Genomic DNA, 13,037 nt, shown 5'->3' on the forward strand with positions numbered 1-13,037 from the left:
ATATATATTCTTCCAACCTTTCTCAGGAACAGAGAAAGTGCCATTCACTGACTTCTCCATTTTGTTTGGTAGCACATTGGAGACAACTTTTGACAGCACTGTGACAACTGAGGTGAATGGGAGAAGCATACCAAGCTTGACAAGCCGGTCCACCCCAGTGACTTGGAGGCTAGGGCAGGCCAGTCCTCGGCTGCAGGCAGGAGATGCCCCGTCCTTGGGCGCGGGTTATCCTCGCAGCAGCGCCAGTCGCTTCATACACACAGACCCTTCTCGATTCATGTACACCACCCCGCTTCGTCGAGCAGCTGTTTCTCGCCTTGGGAATATCTCACAGATCGACATGAGTGAGAAGGGAAGTGGCGATTTGGACATGTCCTCTGAAGTTGACGTTGGTGGCTACATGAGCGATGGGGACATTCTTGGGAAAAGCCTCAGAACTGATGACATCAATAGTGGGTAAGTAGCACCTTTTCCCCTTTTGAGCTAATGCATGACTGGCAGATTTAACAGGATTTTTCTAACAAATTCTGGCACGCAAGTGGAAGTTGCATTATGGTTGCCATGTAAAAATATACATATTATTAAAAAAAAAAAAAGCCTCTAAGCTGCCAGTGATGTTCTCACCTGCCTTCAAATTCAGTTCTTCTCCTTTAACATCAAAGTGACTTTGCTATGAACTTTGATAAGATCACAGGTATTTCTCATTACTTACTGGAATTTCTTAGTTATCTGGTAAACTATCATTTTGCACTGCTTGCTCTGGGATGGGTCTTCTTTCGGTATTTTTATGTTTTATTTGAGATTGCAGATATGGTATTGGATGCAGCTGTTGAAAAGCAGTTGCTGACAGCACTGACTTTTTCTGTTTCCACTTCAGATATTGTCTAGTATAGTCTGTGTGATAGGCCTTTACTGCAATTCTTCAACTGTGCATATCATCTGAGCTGTAGGAGCATCTTTTCATAAAAGAATAGATCAGTCACTCTCCTAGCATACCCAGGAAGAAGAATGACAACTATTTTTAGTTTTGTTTGCTTAACCAATTGATTGACTTTGGGGTACTGTTTTCTCTGTGTTTCAAATTACTATTTAACAATTCTTATATCAATCTTGGAACATAAGTCACTTCACTCCTATGTATGTTAGAACTCCTAAAGCATCATCTAAAAGAAAAAAAAGCCATGTTACTGTTTTACTCAGATTATTGTTCAGTGCTGTTTTTGGCATCTCAAGGGTGCTTGATGGTTGAGGTAACATTGGTTTGAACAGAAGTCCCACAGAGTACATGGCCATGTCACACCACACTACTTGGCTCTGTATAAATTTAGGACTCTTGCTGTCAATCTAATCTTTTAGTTTGAAGTATAGCTATGAGTAGAGAATGGTGGCTGATGAAATTGGATATGATACGTTCCTAAGGGCAAATGTAAGCCTGTGATCAAAGCTCTCTCTAGAGTAATGTCTCACCTCAAGCACCATCCAAAGATAGATCTCTGGAAAAAGCATAACTATAAAGAGCATATTCCTGTATCTCTCTGGTGCACTGTCTCAGTGATCTGTGAATGGAGCACTGCTGACAAGGTTGTCCACAGCATAGCATTAGTGGCTGTCAAATAGGATGCCATGTTCATGTGTGCTAGAACAGAGAAAAGACATATGGAAAATGTAATACTTTAATGTCTGAAGACCTTTTATCATAAAGGAAATATAAATGCTGCCTTTGATGGATGCATGGGTTTGTTTAAAAAAAAAAAAGATAGGGGAATCCTTTGCAGTGCCTGATGAGCTTATCACATTAGAGAATGAATATAGTCATCTTGTGTGACTTTTCTTTGCATCTGTAATAAGGATGACTCAATAGACAGTAAGTTGCAATGTGCTCAGTTAACATTTTTAGGTGCCGTAAATGTTAAAAACAAGTTAATAAGCTCTGAAATTTCAGGATTCACTGAGGCATGTAAAGTCTTATCTCCTTTATGCCTCTTCCATTTTCAGTTTAATTACTTTAAACACTTGGGGACAGGAATGCAGCAGAAATTAGAAATTAGTGTGAGGAAGGCCTGTTGTTAAGTCTCTCCATTCAGGCCTTACTTATACAGGAAAAAATCCATATAGACTGGATTGCATTCAAACCACAGCTAAATTTAATATACAATTCCAGAGCCTTGGAACCTACTGCATAATTCACCCCTAGCTAAGTAATCTGTCAAAAAGTCTAAATTTTGTCTTTAATAAAAGGAAAAATCCAGTGTGTAAGTATGACTGTTAATTTACCTTTGAAAACAAATGTGAAGTTACCTTCTGCAGACTCCAGATACCAGGGTTTCAGAAATCCCTTGCTGAACTGCAGGCCAAATCTTACCAGTGCATAAAATGCCTCAGAATTTAGTTGAAAATAAGCACACCAACCCTTTGCGTTTTAGTGCACTTGAGGTTGCCTTCATCCAGATTGCCATCCAGGACACGATGCTATCTCAAACTGTAGCTGTCGCACAGGGCTACCCTACCACAGCTTTGCTCTCAAAATCTGCACCAGCTCACCCACCCCGAGCCCTGAGGGTAGAGGCTGGTGCTCCCGGGCTGCTCTATTAGCCCTGCGGTCTCTGGGACAGTTGATTTCAATTAAATCAGCTCCCAGAAGGACCTGCAGGGAGAGGGCCAACGGAACATCTGGAGCACCGGCGGTGTGTGTGTGCCTTGGCTTGTGCCTGGGAGCCTGTGTAGAGTTACTAAAGTTAAATGTGTGTGTACTTGGACACACGCTTCAACTGAAAGATGAATTTGAGTGGCACCATTTCATGGCTGAAGGAGAACTTGTGTTAAAGATTGTTTGAATTGGGAGTGAACTCCAGTAGATCATTTTAGCCATCATCTTAACATTGGGACTACACTTATTTCAGTAAGCCTGTAAATTTACTTTGAGCAGGTTCACTGAGATATACCAATTTTTTTCTGTGTATGTATACTTCTATGTTAAGTGCCATATATGTGCATGGTCCTTCACAAATAAATTTGTGCAAACGCTGTACTAGGTTGCTACACTAAAGTTCCCAAAAACTACAAGAGGGAAATGTGAAAAACAAGAGCCTGAGAGGGAAGGCAGTTTAATGAAAGGTCCTTTGAGAAAATAATGGACAGGTATTGAGAGTAGGACAGGCTTGTGGTACTGCTCAGTTACAAGCACCAAGACCTCTCGAATATTAAACTGTAGGTAGGCATTCCAGAAATTATTGTTGCTGCTTGAAATTCAGAAACTTTTAATGGTTCTCTAGTGAGTAAGCAGCACTATACTCACTGTTTGATTCATTAGTCATTCATTATAATGTGAAGTGATAGGAATCAAGCTAAAGGAACAGATAGAAAGAGATTCTTAAATGTCATTGTAAGGGCTTCAGTGGATATCTGTTTCATATCTGAATGATTGCTTCCCAGCAGGGACTATGGATTTGGATTCTCAATTTCTGTTCCCATTTAGATGGATGCTACTGATTTTTTTCTTTTTTTTTTTCTTTTTTTAACTGAGTTATGCTTCTTGCATCTTGTGCTATTATTTGACAAAACTGCAGTACTTAAAATGTACTTAAAATTTCTGAAGATACTTGAGGGTTTCAATCTAAATATATTTTAATAAAACAGGTTGACCTGTAAGCCATCACAGAAAAAGACAAATAATCCTAGAAAATAGGCATATATCTGATCTCCCTATGCTGGGCACACTAAGCGAGAATATTTAGTATAAGTCTACCATCTAATAGGACAGTCCATACCTTAAACATTTGAATTCCACAGTCCATTAACTTTAGAGTGAAACATCATTGCCAGATGGCTGCATTTTGCAGTGATTGACCACACATTTATTTTCAGGTACATGACAGATGGAGGACTCAACCTATACACAAGAAGTCTGAACCGAATACCAGACCTAGCTGCCTCTCGAGACGTCATTCAAAGAGGGGTTCATGATGTGACTGTGGATGCGGACAGGTAACAATGCTTTGCTAAGTAAAAAGCTATCTGAGCTTTACAGCTATTTTTCATCCTTCATACCTGCCAATATATCACCCTTTTGTTCATAAGGAATAGCAAGAGAAAGCAAGCTTCTGAGACTGCTAGGTTTCTGAGCACACAATACGCCAAATACCACAACAAGTGGGGAAAAGGCACATTTTTCACATGGGAAGGGGACTTAGGAAGAATTTATTGTTGAAGATGTAAGAGAATTAAGAAGCCCAGACCTTACTTGCCATCTTGAATCTCTGAAATGGGACATGATTTTTACAGGTTGCCTTGTCAATTGGTGGGCATAGGGAGAATACACACGGCCTCTAGGCAGCAGAGAGCTTGCGTGTGCCTGATGCTGTGGGTCAGAACATGCATTTGGAGTTGGCTGGAACCAGAACCCAGGTCTTCTCCACCCGTTTTGCCCTCTGTGGGTGTCAGAAGAAGGCAGTACCTGTGAGCAGTGGGAAGTGAGAAGTGGGGTTATATCCCATTGTCTATTCAGCGTGAAAAAAGAAACAACACTATCCTGCCCTTATACGTGTACATATGGGTGTGAGCATAAAAACATGCTCCCGCTAGTGCTTTTGCAGATTAGGCAAGTGTTTTTTGTTTCTTTTGCTTGAGCTTTAAGTATATTCATATTGGTGGCTTGTATCCATGTCTGAGAAATAAAAATTCATAACCCAACTTTTGCAGAACTTAGAGCTGTCAGCTCTGAGGTTTTGGTCAGACCATCATAGAGATAAGAAGCAGCTGTGAAATTTGGCAGCCTTCAGTTTTAGGGGATTGATTTCAGTCCCATCTTTTTAAAATCAAGTTTCCTTTCATGAAAAAAATTATTTAATCAGGAAAGGAGAAAAGGTTCATGGAGTGGCTCTGGTTTTACAAATTCAGCAAATTAGTTGAAGAAGTTCTAGGATATTAACCTAGGTATGATACAATTTTTACTTTTCACATTTTTCTGGTGAAAATATGCCTGTGACATGAGTCAGAGATAGTCTGCATTACTCAAACAGTGCATGAAATGCATCAGGATAAAGAAGATCATTTTCATCTAGAGAATCAGTTACTTAAAAAAGAAGGTTGCTTTAGCTGACATATTAGCACTTGTTGACCTTGCACAAAAAGCCTATTTTAGATAGCAATTCAAATGAACACAGTTTGGTTCTTTGGAATGCAAGCATTGATGTGATGCAAAGACCAGAGAAAGTGTACAGTAGGCGTTTAAGAAAATAATTTGGATAGAGCTCAGGCAGTAACAGAAGGAGAAAATGAGAAATGAGATGTGGGCAGGAGGGACTTTTGTGGAGCTCTGTATGTGAGAACAAGAACCTTAAGCTCAAAGTGAGAGAGAGGGTGGAAAATTTAAAGGCTGGGAGTCATGTAATTAAAGATAGAGAATGTCACTAGCGCCCACGTTTTTGTATGTCTCTATATCTTTTTTCACCTGGGAGTGAAGTTATTAGAGCTCTTCCCACCATGCAATATTCACACCCAGGTTTCAAACCACGCACATTTCCCTGAAAAAAAAAAAGAGATCCAAATTAAGGGATTTTAAAATTGTTCTTAGTATTCCTCAAACTCTATATGCCACTCAAATGCTTTGTGTTTGTTTTACTTTGAAGTGTTATTTAGTAATGTATGTGTTAATTTTTTCTATATAGTGTGTAGGTACATACACGTTTTGCATGTGAAACCACAGACAGGCTATCATCAGTTCTCAGTAATGAGATTGTCCAGCATTTCCCAGTACATAAATCTGTTTTGGTTTGTTTATACAACTTTGTCAGACAGGCTAAAAATGTTGTGTGCTAAAAACTACTCTGCTGTTTCTGAGTCTTTCATCTCTGAGTCTATCGCTTGCCAGGTTGTGGAGCAGGGACTTCAAATTTGTCAGGAGATTATTTTGGGTTATGCAAGATACAAGGCTTTTTAAAAAATGAAATTCATGTGTATTCAGAAAAGATTTATTTGATCTCAACAACTAAAATCTCAGTATATTCCATCTTCACTGTGCATTTGCAAACTGCTCTTGACATTAGCGAGCTGCATGAGCAAGCCCCAAAGTCATTTTTGAGCTTAAAGCCTACAGATGTGAAGTAGGATTTACCCTGTAACGACTGCTTTCCCTTACACAAAGAATGAAAGTTGGACTCCTGTGCTCTGCTGGACCCTCTAAACAGGGTGTCACGGAACATACTATATGCTATCATGTAATTAAAAAGTTTATCATAAAGCACAGGCATGAGGGATTTATATTATGGATGTTCAGACAATTCTGGCATTTTCTGACCTTTCAATGCTTGATTTTTACAACCTTAATCATGCTTTGTTGACACAGATTTTTTTGTGTGTAAGTGTATGTTATTTCTTGAAGCAGCAAAAAGGTACTTAGGAAGTGGAAAAAATTAAATATTTTTATGAGTTCTGATGATAACAAAACACATGCTTGCCAAAATGGGTCACAAAAAAAAACTGTATTAAGTCAAACAGACACAAAAAAATGTTTATGCTGATCTTCAGCAATATGTGTCACGTTTATGATATGAAATCAGGTAGAAAAAGCAATACAGAGATTGCTGAGACTCTCGCTTTGTTTGGCAGGATAGGTTTTGATCCTTCACAACAGCATGGATACCTGAGATTTCATCTTATCTCATAAAGCATTTCAGATATTATTTTTTCTACTCAACAAAAAGAACAGGGCTTGTGTCAAGTCTTCAAGGTATGCCTTGCCACTCTATGATGAACTTCCATGAAAGAGGATTATTCTCTTCTCTGTCATCCCTGTAGATATGTGAAGGACATATGCGTTTTCTTTATAGTATCATTAGTATAAGCCTTTTTCATAATTGGCATGATTTGCCCTGGCCTTTCTGTTGTAAAGGACTCTGCTGGCATCTCTGTGCAGGCAAAAAATGATATGCTGCAAATATCTGATTTACATTAGCAGCCAGGAAAGAAGTTTTAGTATTCTGTCCATCACTAGAGCCAGCAACTTTTGCTGACAGCAATCCTATGTTCTTCATGAAAACTGAACTTGGGTTTTCTCTGACAACCTAAATTACAGTTTCTGCTTATATTTTAAAACTTTTTCTTTTTGTGAGCTGATGTTACATTATTCTTCAGATAGGTGGGCTGATGATATCTCTAAGAGTAATGCCATTTCTGGGAAATGTATGCTTTCAGACTGATTGTCATTTCATGGATAAATCAGGAATAATTCGTTGAAATTAAAGGCATGGAACTGGTGTAAAAAGACAATCAGGTCCCCAGTTTGATTCCACTCTAAATTGGTTTCAGATAGCACCTGCATCTCCACTTCTTGCCAAAAAGCAAAGGGTTGAAGGATCTCCATGCAGAAACCTAGCCTGAGAGAGCTCATCCAAATAATAATATTAAATTGCTCTTTTAACAACTTCATAAAAAGTTAAAATCATGAATGCAACATAAGCCAAGGCTTAAGTGTTGACTGCATACTGCTCTGGAAAGCACATTGGTGTAGAAAGGAACATAGCATATTTGCTTATTCTAGGGAAAGAATTGTAATGGTTCAATGAAAGGCTGAAGGGACACTGGCAGCATCAGATGTCAATGGTTGTATCATTCTTTTTTTGATTTTTTTTCTGATTTGGACTCTTTTTTTGGTCTATTATAAATGCCTATTCCTTGCAATTTACCTTGCTTCAGATACCATAAGAAATGAATTAGAGAGGAAGATGGATTCTCTGCAGCGGGTGTAACTTGGGATGTGGCTGGGAGAGTTCTCAGTTGTATGATATTACTTTTCATTTATTGTTCTGTCTTCCTCCTCTACACTCTAGTATTTGCCTTCTGGGACTCTTAGAGGGAGTATTTGAGGAACATTCTTGGAGTTCAAAACCCTTTTCAAAGTAAGATGAGCCAAAAGAGATTAGACGTAAGCACATAAAATGAATTAAGTTCTTGGGAAGAATAAGGTTTGTTGAAAAGTGAGTTGCAAGGTTTCCAAACCACCCTGTGTTGTCCATAAAAACTGTTAGGAAAGTTTAAACAAGCCCTTTTAGAAGGGGACATAGCTCCACTGAGTTCTACCATTACCCTTCCACCCCCTATACCTGCTGAATTTAGTGCACTGTATCAAAAGCCACAGTTTCCTTCACTTTCATCAGTCAACAGTCAACATAAGTTGTGCAACCACTTTCCCCTCACATCCCTTGAATGCACTATTCTTTTTTTTTTCACCTTTTCTTCAGAAAAAACCCAAAGCTTTAAAGGCAGCTTATGCTGCTTCGTGTGCTTTTATCATGACCCGCTTGAGCTACTTTGCTGTTGCATTGAATCTGAGCCTCCGTTACACGGAGTTCTTGTGCACAGGGAGTCTTTAAAATGCTTCCACCATCTGTCACATGTGCAGAAGATTTGGCAGTTATCTCAGACTAGCTCAGGCTGGCCTGTTTGTTCTCAGCCAAACCATAATCATCATAATACATTATTAATTATAATTATAATAAAATAATTCCAGATTTTGCCTGTAGTTTATTAAGTAACTTCCTGCATGAATGCCTGTAAGTCTTCTTCTGGTGTTTGTCTGAGTAGATGAGCCTTGAGTTGGAATATTGTACTTTTGGAAAAGGAACTTTTCCAGAGTTCAAAGGAGTATTGAACTGGGAACCCTTTTTCATAGTGTTGGTAGTATCAGAAAAGGCTGAGAGACATCATGAACAGTAACTTAAAATCCTAATAGAATACAATGCCTGTTCTCATGCTGTAAAGTTTTGGCAGCACATTGAAATTGCTGATGTTGTTTGGAATTTAACCCTTTGAGATGTTGTTCTGTGGACAGGCATACGTTATGTATTGCTTTTCTATCCAGATGCTTCTGTGTAATGCGTATTTCAGCACTGCACTAACACTGCGCCTTCTGCCATGTGTCCTTGCAGTCTGGTGTTGATGTGATCACTGTTCTGCCATGTTGCAACTATTACCTGTTCACTTTGCTGCTTCTGGTAGCAGAGTGGGATTTACTATGGATAGTTAAAGGAATTGTATATAGCACAGTATTCGTGATATTCACTGTGCACACATTCAGCCCTCTACCCTTTCCTCTGTCTTCCAACATTTCAGCTGTGTCCAACTCTGGGTACCAGTGTCTATGGCAATAATGCAAACATTCATCCTACAGATATGAAATAACAAAACATAAAATAGGTATACCTACTTTTGCTGTCTAAGACTTTCTTGGGCAAAAATGAGTTTTGCTACAAATCAACTGCATTATGTGGGGAGACTTCCTATATCTTTGCATCTGCCTTCACCACTAAGTACGCCTGTGATGATTGCTATTCTGTGCACAGCCTAAAAAAGTCATTATACACCTTAAAGTCAGCATGGTTCATCCAATCATGTGCTCTGCTATAATTTTCCTGTCTGTGATTTTACAGCATTAGTAGGTTCTTAGGATACTGAAATAATTATAAATATCTATACCTCACTGTTTTTGCAGTTATTACTCAAATATCTCCAGAAACCATAATTAAAGAATCTCTCTTGTGAAGCAATTTAAACTTTAAACTGTTTTTACTATTGTTGCTCTCTTCTACACTTTTAATCTTCCATAATTTCTTTTCACAGCTGTTGCTGTTAAAATTTCCCACCATTTACTTTTATTATTCTCAAATGATTCTGCATTTTCATAATCTCTGGTGTAAATCTTTCCTCATTTTGGCATCTGTTAGGTTATCGAGAAAGTTAGAAGTATCTATTTCAATGTGTATCTCAGTTTTTATTTTTTGTGTAAACTAAGGATGCTATATTTAAGTACCTAAAGCATAAATATGTATGTATCCATGCATGAAGAGCAAAATAATTGTGTCAAAAGGAGCACTCCTGGTTTTTTGACTCATTATGTTGTTAAGTATTCAGGATCCTTTGAGGATAAATACCTTATTTTCAAAGGCATAATAAAAAAGAAAATTTTCAGTAATATTATTTTGTACAGCATTATTAATTTAGAAAGAATGGTATTTGAATTGAGTATGACTTTGGTTTTGGTCATGATTTCTAAAGTAAGGATTTGAACAGTAAGCAGAGCAACTGGATTTTGATCTAATTTTGTGAGGTTGTCTCTTTCCTTAGTTGCTTTAAATATCTATAGAAATTGCCCATAGAACCACAAACCAAAACATGGAAACATTTAACAGCTGTGTGAGTTTTTAGGTTCAGATACTTTATTAATATCAGTGACATAAACAAACTGCATTGTTAGCATGCTGTCATTAGTATGTTAAACTGTCATGATCCTGCAGCATCATGTCTGCAGACACATTTCTTTGCACCCAGCTTACATAAGGAAATGACATTCAGAAAAGGCAAGAGCAGTGCATGGCAGATGTTTACTTTAAAACAAGACTGAGCTGCAAGTGATTACGTGAAATGAATGACAAATGAAGTTTTCTCTTTTTCATTTTTTGTCAAGTTACAGAAAGAAGGACAATATCAACTAATTTCAGTTTATATGAAAAAGGAATTAATGGAAACAAGTTTTTAAACTTTTGCAAGGAATGGAAGCAAATTACATTCTCATGTGATGCTAAATGAGCTGAGCATACAGTTTGCTGTAGGGTTATTAAACTGAAGGCTGGCTGTTTACAGCTGATGCATTTAACATTCTCACAAATCTACTTTTTCAAAGTGGATGGTGTGGAGCTAGTTATTAATGTCATACAGTCTATTTGCATTCTTTATTTCTGCTTATCTCGAAGTTTGGTTTAGATACTTTAAAATTATTTGAAGTGAGGCTGGACTTCATCGTGTGGTAACAGATTGCTAATACTTCTCTTCAGGAAAAATGCAGATGGTTTATTTTGATTGTAATCTACTTCTGAAGAGAGTACCAATGTATTTAATACCAACTACCTAAGACGCAGTTTACGGTTTCAGCAGCAGCATCATTTTGGTCCACTATTGTACTTCATTGTTATCAGCAAAGACTAATGTACTGCCTCTTTTGTGTTAGAACAAAACATGGGCAGCAAGATTTAAATCATTACCCAAAATACCCCAGGCTCAAATATAAAATTAAAGAACTTGAATCTCCTGTGTGATACGTATTTGAGTCCTGAAGTCAAGAAACATATGAAGTTCTTTAAAATGTCTTGATTTGTTTGATGGCTGGGGGAAAAAATGTGGTACTTTTATTCTCCTGCATGGCTATTAAAAAAAAAAAAATCATATTGAAATTTGCAATAAAATGGGTGCAACAGAGATTACAGTTCTAATATTAACAAACATGGCATATTTTAGACAGATGCTTCATGAAACTGAATATAAAAATTGTGATTTTGATAATTTAGTATTGGAGATGCAGCAGCTTGTGATCACTAAGTTGTCTTTTGTTCTAAATTGCCTCAGAGACACCTACTTCCTTGTGGAGTAAAATATTCTTGTTTCTTACTTAAGTCATTTATTAAAGAACTGTTTTTATAATAGCTACTTACCAAATTGAGGTAGTTCTTGGTACACATATACAGGCATGCTTGGGGAAAAAAACATATGGATTGTAAGAATGTTCCAATCAACACTTTCATAGAAAGTAATTCATTTGTAACACTAAAAGTCCTTTGCCTTGGATTTATTAGGTATAAGTTCACTTTAAAGAACGTTTTGATTTGGCAGCTTCATCAGACCTGTAAAATGATGAAAAACAGAAAAAAAATTGAGAGCCACATCATGGTGCACTTTTTTGTACCCACAAGATGCAATGAGAAAGGGGTAAACTGAACTGCTCTGACAGCTACTTGCTGTTGTTTTGTACACCCGTTCTTCTTCCTAGTTGGCAGGTGGACAAAACAGGTAGGTGAAAGGAAGGATAAATTTACATTAAGCTTAGCATCTTAAGTGCACAAGTGCGTGTTTGCTGCTTGAGCTGTAGGGCTGCTTACAGTGCAAAAGAGGAAAATTGCTAGGTTTTGACCCTTTCCCTTGCAATGTGCTGCTCTTAGAGCAAAACAGTACTGCTCTCTGTCCTGGGGCTGCAGGAAAGCTGTGATGTTCAATACACTTTGAATTGGCAATTGCATTGCAAGGTAACTTCATCATTAGCGGCTAAAAAAAAATAGCTGGAATCCAGCCAAAAGCTGGTCATGGGTTGTCTATGATTAGATAAAATTAAAAGGAGGATATATCTAAAGCTGTGCAGGTTAAAAAACACAGGAGCCTTTTATTTTCCAGAAGAAGAAATGGACTTTCAACCCTGTAGGCTGGCTAAAGACAATGTTCAAAGGGAGAGAGCATGAAGGGAAAGCTGGGAAGGATGCAGCGTGGCAGAAAAACTGCCAGCCAGTGCAGAGAATACTCCTCGCTGTGGGACACTTGCTGTGGAGCGCAGCATGTGTTAACCTTTCTCTTTGAAAAAAATCCCTCCATTTGCTTGTATCAACATTTTACTTATAAATCTTAACTATGTCACCTCTGAGTCTTCTTTTGATGGAGAGAGGAAAAGACGATCCTCCCTCTTCAATCTGTTCTCCGAGTGGCGTTGTGGAGGCTTCCTGCCCCTCCGGAGCCCCTTGTGACAACCTCAGCTCCGCACAGGGAAATGTTTGGTACAGCAATGTGCTTGGAGTTTGTTTTCTTTTGAAGTTTCAGCACTAATCTCATCTGTATCTAATTGTTAAAATATTAAGTCTTCAAAGATTTCCTTTGTAAACAAAAGATTGTCATAACAATTTAAGCAGGATCAGATGTGTAAACTTAAAGAGTGGAACCCTCAATGCATTTTACAGAAGTTTTTTACAAAAGGATACAGTATAGTTATAATTCAAACCTGCTTAGTGGCTTGAATAATCTAAAATACATTATTTGAATGAAATTTTTAAAATGGCTTTGCCTAATTACGATTTACCTGAACAAATAAGCTTTTAATCTGTTACCTATGTGCATTAGCTTTAATTTCCAATGTCCTAAACTTTTTTCTATATTCCTTTTGGTTGCATTATGCTCTAGATCAGTTTCATACTGCAGAATAGAATATAAAATGGGTGCTAACCCTATTA

At 37.8% G+C, this 13,037-nt stretch overlaps 1 protein-coding gene across 2 annotated transcripts in view; it reads left to right on the top strand.

Annotated features, from left to right (window-relative positions):
* The window catches only part of NAV3 (neuron navigator 3), a 270,974-nt gene that overhangs the window by 162,411 nt on the left and 95,526 nt on the right, over positions 1–13,037 (top strand). For both annotated transcript variants that reach the window (XM_075150396.1, XM_075150404.1), the window contains exons 11-12: positions 73–456; positions 3,865–3,984. In XM_075150396.1, the coding sequence (XP_075006497.1) occupies positions 73–456; positions 3,865–3,984 (504 nt within the window). The remainder of the gene's footprint in view (positions 1–72; positions 457–3,864; positions 3,985–13,037) is intronic.

Source organism: Calonectris borealis, chromosome 1 (genome assembly GCF_964195595.1).
Source record: "Calonectris borealis chromosome 1, bCalBor7.hap1.2, whole genome shotgun sequence".
Taxonomy (NCBI): Eukaryota; Metazoa; Chordata; class Aves; order Procellariiformes; family Procellariidae; genus Calonectris; species Calonectris borealis.